This window comes from Doryrhamphus excisus, linkage group LG12 (genome assembly GCF_037039965.1).
Source record: "Doryrhamphus excisus strain RoL-2023G ecotype Guam linkage group LG12, RoL_Dexc_Guam_v1.1, whole genome shotgun sequence".
In the NCBI taxonomy this organism is placed as follows: domain Eukaryota; kingdom Metazoa; phylum Chordata; class Actinopteri; order Syngnathiformes; family Syngnathidae; genus Doryrhamphus; species Doryrhamphus excisus.
In genome coordinates this window covers 11,420,178-11,438,311 of record NC_136368.1, presented here as the reverse complement: position 1 = coordinate 11,438,311, position 18,134 = coordinate 11,420,178, and the positions used below count along the sequence as shown (strand labels likewise).

At 39.7% G+C, this 18,134-nt stretch overlaps 1 protein-coding gene across 1 annotated transcript in view; it reads left to right on the top strand.

Moving 5' to 3' along the window:
- The window catches only part of LOC131136089 (receptor activity-modifying protein 1-like), a 44,589-nt gene continuing 26,455 nt past the window's right edge, over nt 1–18,134 (top strand). The window contains exon 1 of the mRNA XM_058082589.2: nt 1–393. Coding sequence (XP_057938572.2) covers nt 336–393 — 58 coding nt within the window. The 5' untranslated portion in view covers nt 1–335. The remainder of the gene's footprint in view (nt 394–18,134) is intronic.

The window sequence follows — 18,134 nt, the reverse complement described above, 5'->3', positions numbered from 1 at the left end:
TTCTGTACACTCTGTAGCAGCACCGACGGTCTGAAGTGCGTCCCACGGCGCGGTGCACACTTTCCAACACCTCATGAAGCTTCCATGGGGCGGAAGGTACACAAGACCGCAGCAACTTCATCTGCCATTATTGACTGCATGACCGCCATCAGCTTCACTCACATTGGCTTTGAGGCACGACGGAGAGTTTGCTCTGCAGGCTGAAAGACGCTCGCACTGTTGGGACACAACTCCGTGGACCTGGCCGTGTCTTTATTGGTGTCCACCAGCACTCTTTGAGCTCCAGTGAGTTGGCCTGCCCTCCACTAAGTTGAGTCAGGAGACCTTGCAGGAGGATGGTGGTGCAGATCAGGGTAGCCCAGCAGAGACAGGCGCTCCTGTGGCTCATCGTGGGTGAGTCTCCAACACAGCACTGTCACTGCACTCCCGTGTATCGTGACTACACTAATTGCACGCAAACAAAAAAAGACATGCAGAACTTCCAGTAGGTATATTTTGATTAGATGCATATCTATGCATCATACAGTTCACCTTACATTGCACCTTTATATTTAGTATATGGATTGTTTGTGCACGTTTTGTTTGTATCATTCATGCAAATGGCTGTTTTTATACATATTTACCTGCAGAATGACTTTTTCAAAATAAATTAAATCCAATACATATATTAAGTGACTATTTTTGTGCATCAGATTTTTAAAAAATATCATAAGAAAAGGTATTTATATTCAGATCAAATTGGAGTGTAAAGAAAAGAAATGTACATATGCAGCTGCATTGCTTCTTACTGGTTGTGACATTGGCAGATGAATTGGCAGAATGACATTTCAAAGAAATCTGCAAGCAACATTCTTCGAAAGACATTTAATAAGATCTTGTGTGTGCCTCCTAAAGACTTTGACTCTGCCAAGCACCAAAGTCTTAATTCCTTCATCAAAGGAATACACATTTGGAGCCTTTCCCTTGCCCCCACAGCAAGTATACCTCAGTGTTAGCCACTTTGTCCAGGAAGAGGCGGAAAGTGCAGTAATCCCTCGCCACTGTGCACTTTGAATTTCATGACTTCATTTTAGGACTCACTCTAAAAGATATGAATTAATGAATCCTGCTGTTTTGAGGTTGAATACGGCTTATTACTAGTCAAAGCATACACATATTCAATCAAATGTTATGTATTTTTTGAATAAATTAAACATTTTCAAGAATAAAAATGGACAACTGAACAATGGCTGTAACCAACGCCATGGTAAATTTAAATACTTTTTGTCTACCCCCACTCAGCTCCCCTAGCACTTTCTGTTATTATCTGTACTATATTGGGTAAAATCAGCGTAAATGGGACTATGGGGTGACTAACCCATTAAAGTCGGCCATTTCAATGTATATAAGCCGACGACTGAAGATTCATCATTATAAAACAGTGATGAATATAGAACAGAAATGCTAAGACAAGATTCATAATTATTCCTTCTTTGTTATGTTTTTTGTCCAGTTGTGTAGTAAAAAATGTTTCCACTGTGCAGAGTAGCTACTGTATGTCCCAAACAAAGGCTGCGTCTAAAAACAAATATTTTCATCATTACACTTCAATAAGTATACTATGTATGCGTATTTATTTCCTGAGGTGGCAAATTTTGACACTGTATTGTTCCAGATCAAGTACTGTCGGAAATGACGATCAGAACATTTATTCGCATCTTTTTTCTTCCTTTTAAATTACAACCACTCCAGTTGGTACCCGTCTGTCCACTAGAGGGAGCCAGAGGAGCCGGAATTAATGAGCTTTGAAACGCTTTGAATGAAATGCATTGTTGGGACACAATGCATTATGGGAAGAAGTTAAAATTGTTGTTTAAGATGAAGTATATTTCATAGCTACATTTTGAGTGTTAAGTTGCTGTGTGATGATTTTAGCGTTCTGTGTAAGATGACACAGTGAGTCAGTATATCATATTGAGCAAAGATCGCCTGCGATTTCCAATGTGTTGGCAAGGTTGATGTGAATTCACTTATAGTTCGTTGTCATTTTCCTCACAAACTCGCACATGGAACAGTATTTAACATTTCGTAGTAGTTCTCAGTTAAAGGAGATGCCACGAGATTAGATCATGGCCATACTCATAATCATTAATCTTTGATTCATCGATTAATTGTTGCAGCTTTTGTTTCTATACATTTAAAAATAGTAGATGAATAAAAAAATTAACAATAATCAATATATTACAGTACAGAATAACCTGTTATCATATGAAGCCAATACTCCTGCAATGTTTAAAGTAAAATTTTAACAGTGGACAGCTTACTCTCCTGCGGTCTCATGGAACAGCAGAGAACCGGAGTCATCCAATGAATAATGGCCATTCATAAGTGAAGGTGGAGCAGCAGCGTGAAAAGAGAGGAGATTTGCTGAAAGTTTTCATTGTGTGTGCGTACGTGTGCGTTCATTTGTGTGTATAAGAGAACTGCCCACAGGACACTGGGTGATTAGATATTGTAGGTGTGAACAAGGTGTGAAATATTAAATAATCCCTCCTGTCATCGCTTATCTCTTTCATCCTGCCAACTTCTTTCGCTTTAGGAAGCATCGTCCATCTAGTGAGAACATTAGCACACATTTACGATGTGTACATGTTCATCAGTGCATTCGAAAAAAGCAATATCAAAATTATTTACCATATTGTTGTCATCCACTGGTAACCAACTATAAAATGAGAGTGAATTGAAGTTGTGATTAAAAACGCTGTGCACCCTCATTTTCAGACAAATTGAAGAATTTCAAAAATATTCAATTTGCAGTGTTGGATCTTAAGGTGGTTCCAAGTAAAGCTTTAACATGTAAAAATAGAGGGAGACAAAACTTTTTTTGAGCAATAACATGAAACTGAAACAGGCTTTTCAGACCATAGCTAATAAAAAGACCCCCCCCCTCCCCAGATAGAAATCAAATATAAAAAAAAGGATTCCAAATGGTGAAGTTGCCTTCATGGAGGACATCCACTGTGTGGAACTCCATTTTTGTAAACATGCCCCCTGCAACATTTACACTTATCTGTCAGCCGTTTGACGACCCTGCACAACCTGAAGCTCAATTCTTCCATTGAAGGAAAGAGAAAAACATCACAAGTAGGCTCAAAGTAGGGTCAAGGTCACATTGTTTCTCATCAGAAAATAAAACTTTCTTCCACCTTTTAATCATGTTTGATGCCGTCATACAAATTCCAAATAGCATGAATTGTGTGTCATTGAAGTAGACAAGGCCTTTAAAAACATCTTTTGTGGTTAAGACTCTTCTCACAGATGCCGTGTGATGGTTATTGAAAATGGATGGACGAACGCTTCTGTTATATTTACAGTGAAGGATTTAATCGTTACAATGCATATTGAAAAAAAAAGACGTGTGTAGTTTTTCAAGGTCTTCTGCTACTTGTTGTATTTGCAGTCCACCAGCAGGAAGATGAATAATCCACTTTTGTGTTTAAACCCAGATCGATCGCAGTTATAGTCAGTCTTGTTAGCCACTGGCGAATCAGGACAGTTTAACACTCATATCAGTGATTACCTGAGGCTGGTGTGTGACGCTCCAACACCATATATCACTTTCCTCTCAAGTAATAGGAGAGCAGTCTACTCAAAAAAAGAACTATCCTGTGTTCCTGATTAGCAATGTGAAGGTGAATAGCCTCTGAGCCCTTTTTATGTTCAACCGTGTTTTTCCTTGTCTTTTCATTATTCTGTTTGTGATTGTTTCTGTGTGAATGCCAACCATGTGTGTACGTATACTTCTGTCTTCAGTCGCCCTGTTTTTCATTATCACGCCTGAGCAGCTAATGAGCGGCGGGGATGTGGCTCTGTAGTTTAGTGAAGCATGTGTGCATGTTTGGGACTCTCTTTGTATGGATGTGTGTGTGTGTGTGTGTGTATGTGAAGGAGAGAAATGTGTGTGTGGTTCCTGTGTTGGTGTCCGTAGTGTAACATTCATTGAGTAAAGGGGACATTCCAATTATGTGACAAATACACATGTGCTGCCCTTTCAGTGAGAAACGAGAGCTTGTCACACACACACACACACACACACACACACACACACACACACACACACACACCATGAAAGAGTGAGCATATACAGTCCAACAAATATGCGCTAGATTGTGTTAGAGATGTGCAAGCACATTCATATGAAGTAACAAGCAAATCAAATAGTTGGGGCGTACAATCGTAAATTCTCTATATTCGTTGTTTCTTGTGAGAGTTACTCATTTTTGTAACATTTCATAGCCAAACAAAACCAATGTGTTTGTGTTCTGGTATCTTCATCTCACACTATTTGAAATCACTGGTGAAAGTTTGAGGATCAGACACCTTTTTTCAGGAGAATTTGGATGCTAGAACACCTTGATGGCGCTCCAGCAGCACTCAATGTCCTCCATCGCCAGCCATCCAGTCCCACGAATCCACCTAATTCGCAGCCACCCAACCGATGATCATATTAAGAGCCGTGAAAACTGCCAAGTGCCCGTCCCCCAAATGCTGCACCTAACTAAAGCTTTTTATGTTTTGCAACATACCACATATTACTCTCACAACAAAGTCCCACATGACACACTTGCTTGTTTGGCTTTGTGAAGGAAAAGTGGGCAGGAGACAGTGCCATGGGCTGGATGCTGCAATTAAAAAGGAAACTCGGTATCATGGCATTAAATGTACAACTGTTATTCAAGCTGCATTTGTATCAATGAATTAACCCTTTGGAATCCTTGTTTCGGGCGGCACGGCGGTCTAGTGGTTAGCGCACAGACCAGGGTTCAATTCCACCCTCGGCCATCTCTGTGTGGAGTTTGCATGTTCTCCCCGTGCATGCGTGGGTTTTCTCCGGGTACTCCGGTTTCCTCCCACATTCCAAAAACATGCTAGGTTAATTGGTGACTCCAAATTGTCCATAGGTATGAATGTGAGTGTGAATTGTTGTTTGTCTATATGTGCCCTGTGATTGGCCGGCGACCAGTCCAGGGTCCTCTCGCCCGAAGACAGCTGGGATAGGCTCCAGCACCCCCCGCGACCCTCGTGAGGAAAAGCGGTAGAAAATGAATGAATGAATGAATCCTTGTTTCAAATCAACCCACCTCTCTACTTCCTGTTCCTGTCTGAGCTGCCCATCCAGCAAAGAACCTATGCCCTCACAAACCAAAAACTCAATAGTCTCACTTGCCAGTGCCGGTGTCAGGGTGCCGACAAGTGAATGAGATGTTTGCTTATGTCTGTGGGATGTCTTTGGAAATCTCTATGTGAAGTTTATTTTTTGCGCGTGCACGCTGTGGCACCCAACTCGAATCGAGTGAATGAAGAATCGAGTTCTTCATTCACTTGGCTCATGGTCCCTGAAAGTTTCTGCAGAAACATTTATTATACACCAAGACTTTCTACAGCCTGTAGAATGTCTTCATTGTAAGTGTGACATCATTATTCTTGCCAACCAGACAATAAAATGCATAAAAATGTCATATGGGATGCACCACTGCATCTTGAAGGGGTGGGGTCTGCTCTCGTTGGAAGCTGCTTGTCATTGCTGTATTTCCACAGAGAAAAAGCCAGCACTGCATGTACTTCATATGCAGATAAAAGATTGTTAGTGTCTCCCACTCACTAATCCCCTTAAAACACTGCACAGAAGCACCCCAGAACAAATACAATAGTGTAGAGTCATGTTATACCACTTATACCACTGTTTTCATGGCTTGCACAGTTATTGAAGGAATATATTACTCACATATTTGCATACCAATTTATAATATACTTGCTAAATGAATATATTAATTTTTTTAGTCAAGCATTAAAGCACTCAAGAGATGGGATGTTTTTGTTTCCGTGTTGACACAACTGTGTCACATGAGTGAAATACTCATATTTTTACTCTCACATTAGTATTCACCTACACATCATTTTTGATGAAGCGAAACACACAGCAACATACAGCAATGATGCATAGCATTAGAATAGAAGCTCAATTGGCTTGAAACTACACATTTTCTGTATGGAAGCCACGGCAGCTGCAGTTCATTACAACTGATTCCATTTGCATTTGTTTGCCACTTCTGTTGCTGCCTCTCGCCTGTTCTGACGGAAGGCTAATATGTAACTGCCAATAAACTGTCACTACTGCTGTCACAGAACAATAGCCGTTTGACCACATGTCATACATGACAACCGCTTTCCTAGTTGTCTAGTTTACATACACGCAACATACGTTCATTTAACATTATTTATTATACCATGAATGTGTTCATAGTTGGTGAGAATCCTAGCCAAGGGTATTGTTTCAGATACATTAACAATGTTTTCCCTGCAAAGGGCCACACTGACAATTAGAAAAGGACATTCATCCATCTTTGTATCCATCTTTCTATAGACTTCAAACCCAGGATGGGTTGCCAGCCAATCCCAGGGCCCAGAGAGACAATCATTCACACTCTCATTCACACTGTCACTGAAACCCACGCTGATTGCATCAAAGTCAGCCAAGTGAATTTAAGGATACTTTTCACGAGGAACCAGCGTTCTTTTATTAAACTAACTAAAAAGCGATAGATTATCAATGTTATTATACGACGGCGTGTAATTTCTGTCTCTACATGGTTGCCCATTTACAATTTATCATTTGCTCTCTGTACCATGTGACAAAGATGACGTTGCGCCAGGGCTGGATATTATGTACATCTCAGTCCCCAGACCTAAATATTATTGAAAACCTGTGGTGTGATTTAAAGTGGGCCGTGCATGCTTGGAAACCATCAGACCAGACTCAACTGCAGAAAAGAATGGTCATAAATACCTTCAGCCAGAATCCAGACCTCCTTGGAAGATATACTAGGAAGCATTTATTTCTGCAAAAGGAGGATCTACTAAATATTGATGTCTTTTTTTGTGTCTGTTGGGGTGCCCAAATTTTTTGGAAATAATTATTGCACACTTTCTGTAAATCCTATAAACTTGGATTTTTGGTCACTCTAGTTTGTTACTTTGAATTACTTTGTGTTAATACTACTGGAAACTTGGTATTGTTGCTTTTTTTTCTACCAAACCTTTGGCATCACGTTTTACCATCTGTTTGTGAGAGGACTTTTCCACTTTAGATGATCCCAAACCACTTGCCATCTGGTCACATCAGATGGTGGAGGACTTGACTCCAGTCAGCGTTGCCGTATTAAGAAGAGATGCTCCATATTGGTTTTCTTCCTGATATCCGATATACTGATATTGTCCAGCACTTCATTACCAATACCGATATCAGCCAATAACGAAAAAGGCCTCATCAAGGTTCATCCCTTAAACTAAGGTCAGGTCACATTATCATGTAATGAATGCTTTATGCTTCTTTTACTCTGATGACACTTGGATAAATATTGTAAATTGCATTCTAAGTTGCAGAAAAAGTGCCATATTTAATTAAAACATTTTGTCTAAACAAAATAATCATTAAAGAAATCATGACCAATAGTCAACTAAAATAACATGATCGTCAGGATTCACAAACAAGAATCTAATTAAATAATGATTATATCTGGAAAGCGGCACTTTTCTATATTGCACAAACATCCACATAAGAAGAGAGTGCAAAGTATGAAAACAAACCATTCTGGGCTCATTCAGCACAAATGTAGTGCATCGATATCATTATCAGCACAAAAAACGTACACATGAAATATGATTCTGTATGAAATGAAGCAAAGATGCATTTAGGAAACACGTATAAATACAAAATACATCATAGAACACATTTGTGATTTTGTGAGATCAGTTAGCTACAGCCACATTCCCAAAAAGCCCTTTCCCTTGTACCACACTGCAGAAAAGAATATGTTATGCATGGATGCAGACAAGCAAACACAGCACACACACTGATGAAAATTGGACTAATTATACAATGCGGGTATTAGGTTGTTAAAAGCCATAAGAAAATAATCCTGTGTGGAACCAGCAGCAGTAGAAGTGCTAGTATACAGTATACAGTATACAGTATACAGTATACAGTATACAGTATACAGTATACAGTATACTATTGCAAAAACCCTCAACACTTTCCCAAGCATGTAATGGCAAGCACTGTGTAAACAGATTAAGGTTGTAATCTGAGTATGTGAGGAAAATTTGACACTTGGTTCGACACAGGGCAGGAGGGAGTGGGGGTGGAGGGGGGGGGGGGGGAAGGAACAACACAACTCCCGTTATTGCAACGACAGAGTGATGCCTGGAGAGACAAAGACAGAAGATTATTACGAAAATAAACGGTCAGAGACAGGAAGTAGTCTAAAATGAGTTCATTGGATTGTGTTAATCGTGGTTTAACCAAGACAGATTATTCTTGCGGCTGAACCCTAGCGCTGTCTTATAATCAGCATCTGTGATATCATGTTGATTTATGGATGAAGAAAGGGACAGGATTAATTTGGCCCCCTCTGTGTTCATTTATTACCCTCCCACTGTTTCCTCACCACGGATTGTTGCAAAGTATGCCAGTGTTATTACTGGGTCTAATCAGACGTCGGTGATACCATACTGAAATGAACCATCTTTCTCCCTCCTAATAGAGGAGATACAAGAACCATCTTCTTTTCTTTGTTAGAAGGTTTACAGAAAACACAAAACAATCCCTGTCCATATGAGCGGCATGAATGACTGAGAGCTGTACTTTACATGTCATGCAAGTAGGGATGAAACTAATGAATACTTTGTTAATTGATTAATCTGACGCTTTGATGTTTCGATTAATCGCATAATTGGTCTGTCAATATCTTTTTTGCCTAAAACACAAAGATAATGGGTCTGCTTTCATGGCTGACTAAGGAAAATAAAAAAGTATTACTAGGATAATATAAAAGGATACTTAAATTTTTTTTAATCAAAAAACAATTAATGAAATACCAAAATCATAGTCAGATAGGTTGGCACGGCGGTCGAGTGGTCTGGTCGCAGACCTCACAGCTAGGAGAGCAGGGTTCAATTCCACCCTCGGCCATCTCTGTGTGGAGTTTGCATGTTCTACCCGTGCATGCGTGGGTCCGGGTACTCCGGTTTCCTCCCACATTCCAAAAACATGGTTAGCACACAGGTTTTCTCCGGGTACTACGGCTAGGTTAATTGGCGACTCCAAATTGTCCATAGGTATGAATGTGAGTGTGAATGGTTGTCTATATGTGCCCTGTGATTGGCTGGCCACCAGTCCAGGGTGTACCCCACCTCTCGCCCCAGGGCAGCTGGGATGGGCTCCAGCACCCCCCCGTGACCCTTGTGAGGAAAAAGCAGTAGAAAATGAATGAATAAATGAGTTGTCAGATAGTTAATCAGTGATTAATTGTTGCAGCTCTACATGAGAATAGCATGCATGTGTGCCAGTGTAGTCAGATGGGGTATGTTACAGCTTCCTGTGACCTTGAACAGGATATGTGGTAGAATCCCAATGGATGGACGGGAAATTATTACTAAGGTCATGCAACCAGATCCCTGTGTTCCACCATTATTGTTTCAAATTTACAACCATAGACAAACATTATTCACCACCCAAGTTGTTGGTTTTTGGAATATACGGTCCTTTTTAAAACCCTCGCTTGTTTTTGAAAGTCAACTTTGTTTTGTCAACTCTCCAAAATTCTGTCATATAAATAAAATATCTAAAATTGAATTTGACGCCCCTCAGTTTGACTGACACACATCAAATAAGTGGTTGTCTGCATAACCGAACGTAACCATTTCTGACATTTCCCAGAAACATGAGTAAATGCTTTACAAACATTGCTGGATCCAGATGCTGATCCAGATCACCCCTAAAAGTAAAATTTCATCTAAATCTATTCAAAACTTTTTGAGGTATTTAGAACACAAACAGATAAACGGCAGCAAAGTCGTACCCTCCACGCTGCATTTGGTAGTTGTAGTACATAGAAATTACCCCATTAAGGTCTCAGATTTTATGTTAACAAAAGTGGTTGATGTATATACGTATATATATACGTATATATATATATACGTATATATATATATATATATATATATATATATATATATATATATATATATATACAGTGAAGAAAATAAGTATTTGAACACCCTGCTATTTTGCTATTTCTCCCACTTAGAAATCATGGAGGGGTCTGAAATTTTCATCGTAGGTGCATGTCCACTGTGAGAGAGATAAACTAAAAAGAAAAATCCAGAAATCACAATGCATGATTTTTTAACAATTTATTTGTGTGATACAGCTGCTAATAAGTATTTGAACACCTGAGAAAATGAATGTTAATATTTGGTACAGTAGCCTTTGTTTGCTATTACAGAGGTCAAACGTTTCCTGTAGTTTTTCACCAGGTTTGCACACACTGCAGGAGGGATCTTGGCCCACTCCTCCACACAGATCTTCTCTAGATCAGTCAGGTTTCTGGGCTGTCGCTGAGAAACACGGAGTTTGAGCTCCCTCCAAAGATTTTCGATTGGGTTCAGGTCTGGAGACTGGCTGGGCCATGCTAGAACCTTGATATGCTTCTTACGGAGCCACTCCTTGGTTTTCCTGGCTGTGTGCTTCGGGTCGTTGTCGTGTTGGAAGACCCAGCCACGACCCATCTTCAATGCTCTGACAGAGGGAAGGAGGTTGTTCCCCAAAATCTCACAATACACGGCCCCAGTCATCCTCTCTTTAATGCAGTGCACTCGTCCTGTCCCATGTGCAGAAAAACACCCCCAAAGCATGATGCTACCACCCCCATGCTTCACAGTAGGGATGGTGTTCTTCGGATTGTACTCTTCATTCTTCTTCCTCCAAACACGCTTATTGGAATTATGACCAAAAAGTTCTATTTTGGTCTCATCTGACCATAAAACTTTCTCCCATGACTCCTCTGTATCATCCAAATGGTCATATGCAAACTTAAGACGGGCCTTGACATGTGCTGGTTTAAGCAGGGGAACCTTTCGTGCCATGCATGATTTCACATCATGACGTCTTAGTGTATTACCTACAGTAACCTTGGAAACGGTGGTCCCAGCTCTTTTCAGGTCATTGACCAAGTCCTGTCGTGTAGTTCTGGGCTGATTCCTCACCTTTCTTAGAATCATTGAGACCCCACGAGGTGATATCTTGCATGGGGCTCCACTCCGATTGAGATTGACCGTCATGTTTAGCTTCTTCCATTTTCTAATGATAGCTCCAACAGTGGACCTTTTTTCACCAAGCTGCTTGGTAATTGCTCCGTAGCCCTTTCCAGCCTTGTGGAGGTGTACAATTTTGTCTCTGGTGTCTTTGGACAGCTCTTTGGTCTTCGCCATGTTACAAGTTAAAGTCTTACTGATTGTATGGGGTGGACAGGTGTCTTTATGCAGCTAACGACCTCAAACAGGTGCATCTGATTCAGGATGATACATGGAGTGCAGGTGGACTTCTAATGGGCAGACTAACAGGTCTTTCAGGGTCAGAATTCTAGATGATACACAGGTGTTCAAATACTTATTTGCAGCTGTATCACACAAATAAATTGTTAAAAAATCATGCATTGTGATTTCTGGATTTTTCTTTTTAGTTTATCTCTCTCACAGTGGACATGCACCTACGATGAAAATTTCAGACCCCTCCATGATTTCTAAGTGGGAGAAATAGCAAAATAGCAGGGTGTTCAAATACTTATTTTCTTCACTGTATATATATATATATATATATATATATATATATATATGCGTTGGCTCAAGCTGGAACCTTTAGAGATAAGATAAGATAAGATATGCCTTTATTCGTCCCTCAGAATCAGTTAAGCAGTACAAAATACACACTATAGAAAAATAAACAATATAAACAGTCCAAGTATTAAAAAAATTAACAAAAACAAAAGTTTTTCCCAGAGTTATATACAAATTACAGTATGCAGATAATATGAAACGAGATGACATATATGACCAGTCTATACACTGAGATCTTGAGTTAAAGTGCATTATGAGGCATTATAGAAATACTTCACATAGAACTTAGTATATTGCATTTAGAGCCCTTAATATTGCACATGGAGGTTGATCAGATATTGCACAGTGAATGGAGTCTGGAGTAACTATACCGAATGTAAAAAAAACAAAGTATTGCACAGATGTACATAGTGGTGTATTATCATGATTATTTAAGTAATAATAAGAATACAGTGGACAAGGACTTGATAAGTTGGTTGACTTACGTAGATGCGTTGTCAACATAAGCATCAATAGTGTTGTTTCACTGTAGTTTTTGCACACACAATAGGTTAGGGTGACCATATTTTTATGACTGAAAACCAAAGATGCCTGATAATTTCAATACATTTAAACTATGCATCCTACATATACGGATAGAACATTGTTAAAGAGTCAAACCAAGGTTTTCATAGATCCCACTTTTTGTATGATTTGATTTTTGCCAACAATTTCATTCATTCATTCATTTTCTCCCGCTTTTTCCTCACGAGGGTCGTGGGGGGTGCTGGAGCCTATCCCAGCTGTCTTCGGGCGAGAGGCGGGGTACACCCTGGACTGGTGGCCAGCCAATCACAGGGCACATATAGACAAACAACCATTCACACTCACATTCATACCTATGGACAATTTGGAGTCGCCAATTAACCTAGCATGTTTTTGGAATGTGGGAGGAAACCGGAGTACCCGGAGAAAACCCACACATGCACGGGGAGAACATGAAAACTCCACACAGAGATGGCCGAGGGTGGAATTGAACCCTGGTCTCCTAGCTGTGAGGTCTGCGCGCTAACCACTTGACCGCCGTGCCGCCCGGCAACAATTTTTTGCAAAAAAAAAAATGCTTCGGTTTTCATGTACTGTTTAGGTTTTTGTACAGTTTGTTTGTCCTGTATTGTATTGTTCCACAAAATCAAGTATCCAAACAAAGCACCCTACAAGTGGCTGACTCAGTGTCCATGCACTTTTTATTGAGTGCAAAATGAGTGCAAATCCCGCCGTGGGGACAGAGAGTGTCATGAGTGCCAGCACTTTGATCACGACAATGAGAGATGGAATTCAATCTCTTCAACAAACAAAAACAAACACATACAAATAGTATTTTGAGGACAAGACACAATTAATATAATGCAAAATTGTACCATATGGACATGATATCCACTTCTCTGTGGGACAAAAGTGAGCTCCAAACTAACTGCGTTGCGTATTTGTTTTAAAAACCAATTGCCACTGTGTCAAAAAGTCTCATTCGGAAGTCGGAAGACAAGAAGCTAGCAGGCTAACAGTGACAGCCAGGCAACACCAATTGGTTTGACAAGAGGATGATCAAACTCGCTGTGTCAAGCTGTCAAACTGAAACCAATGAGGTTTTACAGACTATTGTTGATTCTCTCGGCAATTCTGTACCAAGTACGTCCTTTGTCAGCTCAATAAACGTGTAGATGTTTGACACAGCACGCATGCACGTTTGTGTTGTTATGATATGAATTTGAGATCATCTTTAGAAGGCATTTATCGCATGGAGACTGAGTCAGCCACTTGTAGGGTGCTTTGTTTGGATACTTGATTTTGTGGAACAATACAATACAGGTTAGTTTGGAGTACCTGGAGAAAACCCATGCATGCCCAAGGGTGGAATCGAACTCAAGTCTCCTAGATGTGAGGCTTGCGTGCTAACCACTCAGTTGGCGTGCAGCCGTGCTAAAAATTTTAATGCAATTAATTAAATAAAATAGTGACCGCCATTAACGTGCTGTTTTTGACAGCTCTATTTTCTATACACGTTGTGACCGTGTAGTAACAAGCACATTCATGACAACATGCAGTACTTACAGTATTTTGCCCTATTTTTTTAAGCATTACCGTAACTTCCTTCCTGGGCGCATTGATTTCAAATAGCAACATAGAAATGAATGTGACACACTTAGCGTTAATTTTTCCAAACTGAAACACACAGCAGCAGTGGCGCCATTTTCGATATGTAGTGTTACTTTTAGGTCAGGGGTCAGCAACCCACGGCTCCAGAGCTTAAGCCTCTTTGTTGTGGCTCCCTTCGTAATGCTCAAGTATTTTTTTAACACCCGAATGGGGAAAATACGCATCTTTTTTATGAGGGTTTTTTCTTTCAAAATCTGACTTTCTGTGAGACCCTGAATGAATCGTGGCTGAGTTCTGACTTGTGATTGGATGAGCTTGAGCATTGAGCATCTCTGGCTTACATTTATGCTTCACATGTGGTGAGAAACAGCAATTTCTTGCATTCTGTTGTTAAAACTGGTAAAATTAAAAGTTTATAAGATATTGTTTATAAATTATGTGTTGTGGCTCCAGTCTATTTTTCTTTAATGAGCGTGGGGGTAAAATGGCTCTTTTGATGATAAAGGTTGCTGACCCCTGCTTTAGGTCATGTAGTGGAGCTAGTCGCTAGCTGACTAGACGAGGTGTCACTACACAAATAATGTAGTTCTTCAGCATAACAATGCCAATGAGAATCCTGGTTAATATGCAATTTATGAACTATAGTTGTTCGTAGTATTTGGAGGTTTTTTCAGAAGGCTTTTTAGGTGAAATAGGATAATATGCATGCTTAGCTGCATCTTTTTATCAGTTTTTATATCTTTAGAACGCACAGGGAAGAGAAACATGTGTTCATGTCTCACATAAGGATTGTGGATGATAAAAAAAGTGCAGTTTTGTAACTCCAATTAATGTGCTAATGTAAATATATATGTTGTCCATACTTCACAGTCTCAGCAGTGGAGTCACTTTATTAGTAGAGATGTGATTTTCTCTGTATAGAAAGTGTGAAGCTAAAGACCCGATGTGCAAACGCTGTTAATGAAAACATACCCATAACATTAGCTTGTTAATGCACAATCTTGGCCACTTACGCCGTGAATCCTTCACCGCAGAATTTGAGTTAATGAGGGTTTTGGTTTTGGTAGCTGTGGGCAGTGCTTTGACATTTTGGACACTGCTAACTCACTCCCTTCCAGAAAATCAAATCTGTCCTTGAATTAAGTGTGGCGGTTTCAAATTGTGTCCAAAACACGGCCCGGCAGGCAAACACATGCGTATATCTATGAGGCTTTAGAGAGATTAATGATCATGTTCTACAGTAGAATCTGATACCAACCAGTACAGATTCAGACAGCAGCCCTTGCCTCAAACTTGGGGTAGTGAATTAATTAACACATTATACTTCTTTTAATGTGATGCCATTGGAGCCATGTCACAAATAAAACACTGTTTTGCAAAAATAAGGCAATACTGTCATATGCAGTAGAACTTTTAGACATTTTATCATGGCCAATAGTTAACAAAAATAACATATGGATAGCTGATTTATTTTCTGTCCAAATCATCCCATCGCTTTCTTCCTTATGCAGTCATTCACTTACTTAAGATCTGGCTTAGATGTCCAGGATTGTGACATTTCAAATTTTAGCTCTCTTATTGTATACATCCTGTTTTAGTCTTGCATCTATAGACTAGATTCCTCCTGAGGCCATCGATTGACACTCACACTTCCATCCACACATGTTCTCTGTCCTTGTTAGACATTTATAGACGTGCTCCTTTGTGCCTGAGTGCATCCTTGTCTTTGTCAAAAAGAAATGATCCTTTTAAAAGAGGGTTCGTCTCCGGATAACAGCTTTGACCTTCAAGAATTTGCTGAAGTTACTGTATATCTCTCAACTCACTGAAACTTTCACATTTTATTATTTGTCTTCATAGTGGTGCAGCTGCAACAGACAGCTACTGTGCATGAAAAGACAAAATGTACATTTGTAAAGCCGGTCGGCTCCTCTTCTATGACTTCGTAACCATATTCATCCATGGTTTGTGGGTGTTAATTTTATGTCGCTATGCAAAAACTGATTGAAAACTGTGTTTGATTTTCAAATGTTTTGACAAAAAGAGTCAGGAATCTGAAGCTGCCGAAATCAAACTAGTCTGGAAGGATAACTTCCGCCTCTCTTGCCATATCTCTTGGTAACAGCACACAGATTCTATAACATCTCTTACATTCATTAGCATTCAGTCGACAGTTGATTAACAGAGCTTTTTATAATGCTCAGTTTTACTTCCATTGTGATGGCTTTCCTGTTTTTTTTTTTTTTTGCTCACTGTCGCTTGGGAGATATGATTAAGTGCCTAGTGAGTTTCGTGTTTATAGGTGAATGATTTTAACTAATTCATGGCAGCGCCTCCATAACCACAAACCATTGAAACACAGAACGTCAGAAACCAGTCACATACAGAATAATTTATTTCATATTCTTTAGCTTTTTTTTTTACATTTATACATCCAATGCATTGTAGGTCCAGCAACCTTGGTTAGCATCATTGGTACGGCTCTAACCAAAACATATTCTAACCAAGTTGATTCTTCTCATTAGTTATTCATAAAAAAGTGTTGTATGCATGTAAACACACATTTTGTGTGAATACTTTGTTGTAACTGTGTGTGTTAGCAAAGAACTACAGAATCAACCGCTGATGACATCATAGACGGGCGACAGAGCTAACTTGTAGTTCTGGTTTCCATGTATTTGCAAGTTAAGAGGTTGCTAACAAGGACTTTTTGTGAAGGCTCCACTGTATAGTTAAATATACTTAACTTTGTGTTATAGATGACAAAGCATATACGTAGCATATGCTGATACAATGTTTATGTTTAGGAGATGCTACCGGCCAGTAAAAAATTAGCTGCCGGCCATAAATGGCCCCGGGTCAGAGTTTGGCCACATGTGTCTTAAGCTATCATTGTTGGTGTATACATCGCTATTTCTTCTACAGGCATAATTTTTAAAAATGTATTCTGAGAAAGCTTGCAGGTTTTGATGTCGGAAAACCTACAACTTCACTAACACAGCTTTGCACAAAAAAGTTTATTAATTTTATTAACAATTCTCATTTGCTATCACAATGAACTGTTGAATGAACACTTTGGTCTGAAATGAAGCCAATTGTTGATCATTACTTCCGTCAAATTTGGTTTCTGATGAAACACAAAATAATATATTAAAACCATGTTTTGTAATGGAAGATGGTGGTGCATAATTGCTTGATATCGAAGCAAGGAAATAGCTTTTTGTACCTATCCTCGTCAAAAATAGTCCTGTTCTTGAACCTCCAGCGGTGATGTAGCTCTGCGCCTTTTCATCCCCCGCTAATTGTATGGTATTACCTGCAAGTGGCAGACCTCTGCTGAAAGCCCTGCTGACTTTAATAAGCAAGTGCTGATAGACGTGATCAACTTGACACACACACGCTAGTTGACGAAATGTCACAGTGTAATAATGCGCGTGTGAGTAGGCTGAAGTGTGTATTCATTTGGGCGGTGCGTCATCAGAAGGGCATATTTGAAACCTAACAAAGGAAATATAACCTCGATGTATGATGACAAATAAGCATAGATAATGTGTAACAGAACTAAAAAGAGAGAAATAGGCAGTGATGATATTAAAACCCAAAGCAGGTGCTCATGTAGTGTTGGAATCTCATTACCAAAGATGAGTTAGTGTGTGTCTTCATTCATTTTGGTTGCTAATGAACACGAAAAAGTCGTAATTTTACATAAATGTTATGTGTGACCAACATGTAGGCCTTTGAGTTGAAATATTATACAAAAAATATGTTCTTTCTATAAAGCTGTAATATTATTAAAACAAAACAAGATAAAGTTGTAATTTTAAAATTCATTCATTCATTCATTTTCTACCGCTTATCCTCATGAGGGTCGCGGGTGTGATGGAGCCTTTCCTCGCTGTCTTTAGGCAAGAGGTGGTCGCCAGCCAATCACAGGGCACAGATAGACAAACAACCATTCACACCACACTCACATTAGGTTGAGTAAAATAGGCCACACAGCTAGTAGGCCCGAGTTTGATTCCACTCTCGGCCATCTCTGTGTGGAGTTTGCATGTTCTCCCCATGCTTGCGTGGGTTTCCTCCCACATTCCAAAAACATGCTAGGTTAATTGGTGACTCCAAATTGTCCATAGGTATGAATGTGAGTGTGAATGGTTGTTTGTCTATATGTGCCCTGTGATTGGCTGGTGACCAGTCCAGGGTGTATCCCGCCTCTCACCTGAAGACAGCTGGGATAGGCTCCAGCATACTGGATGGAAATGGATGGAAACTCGTAATATTAT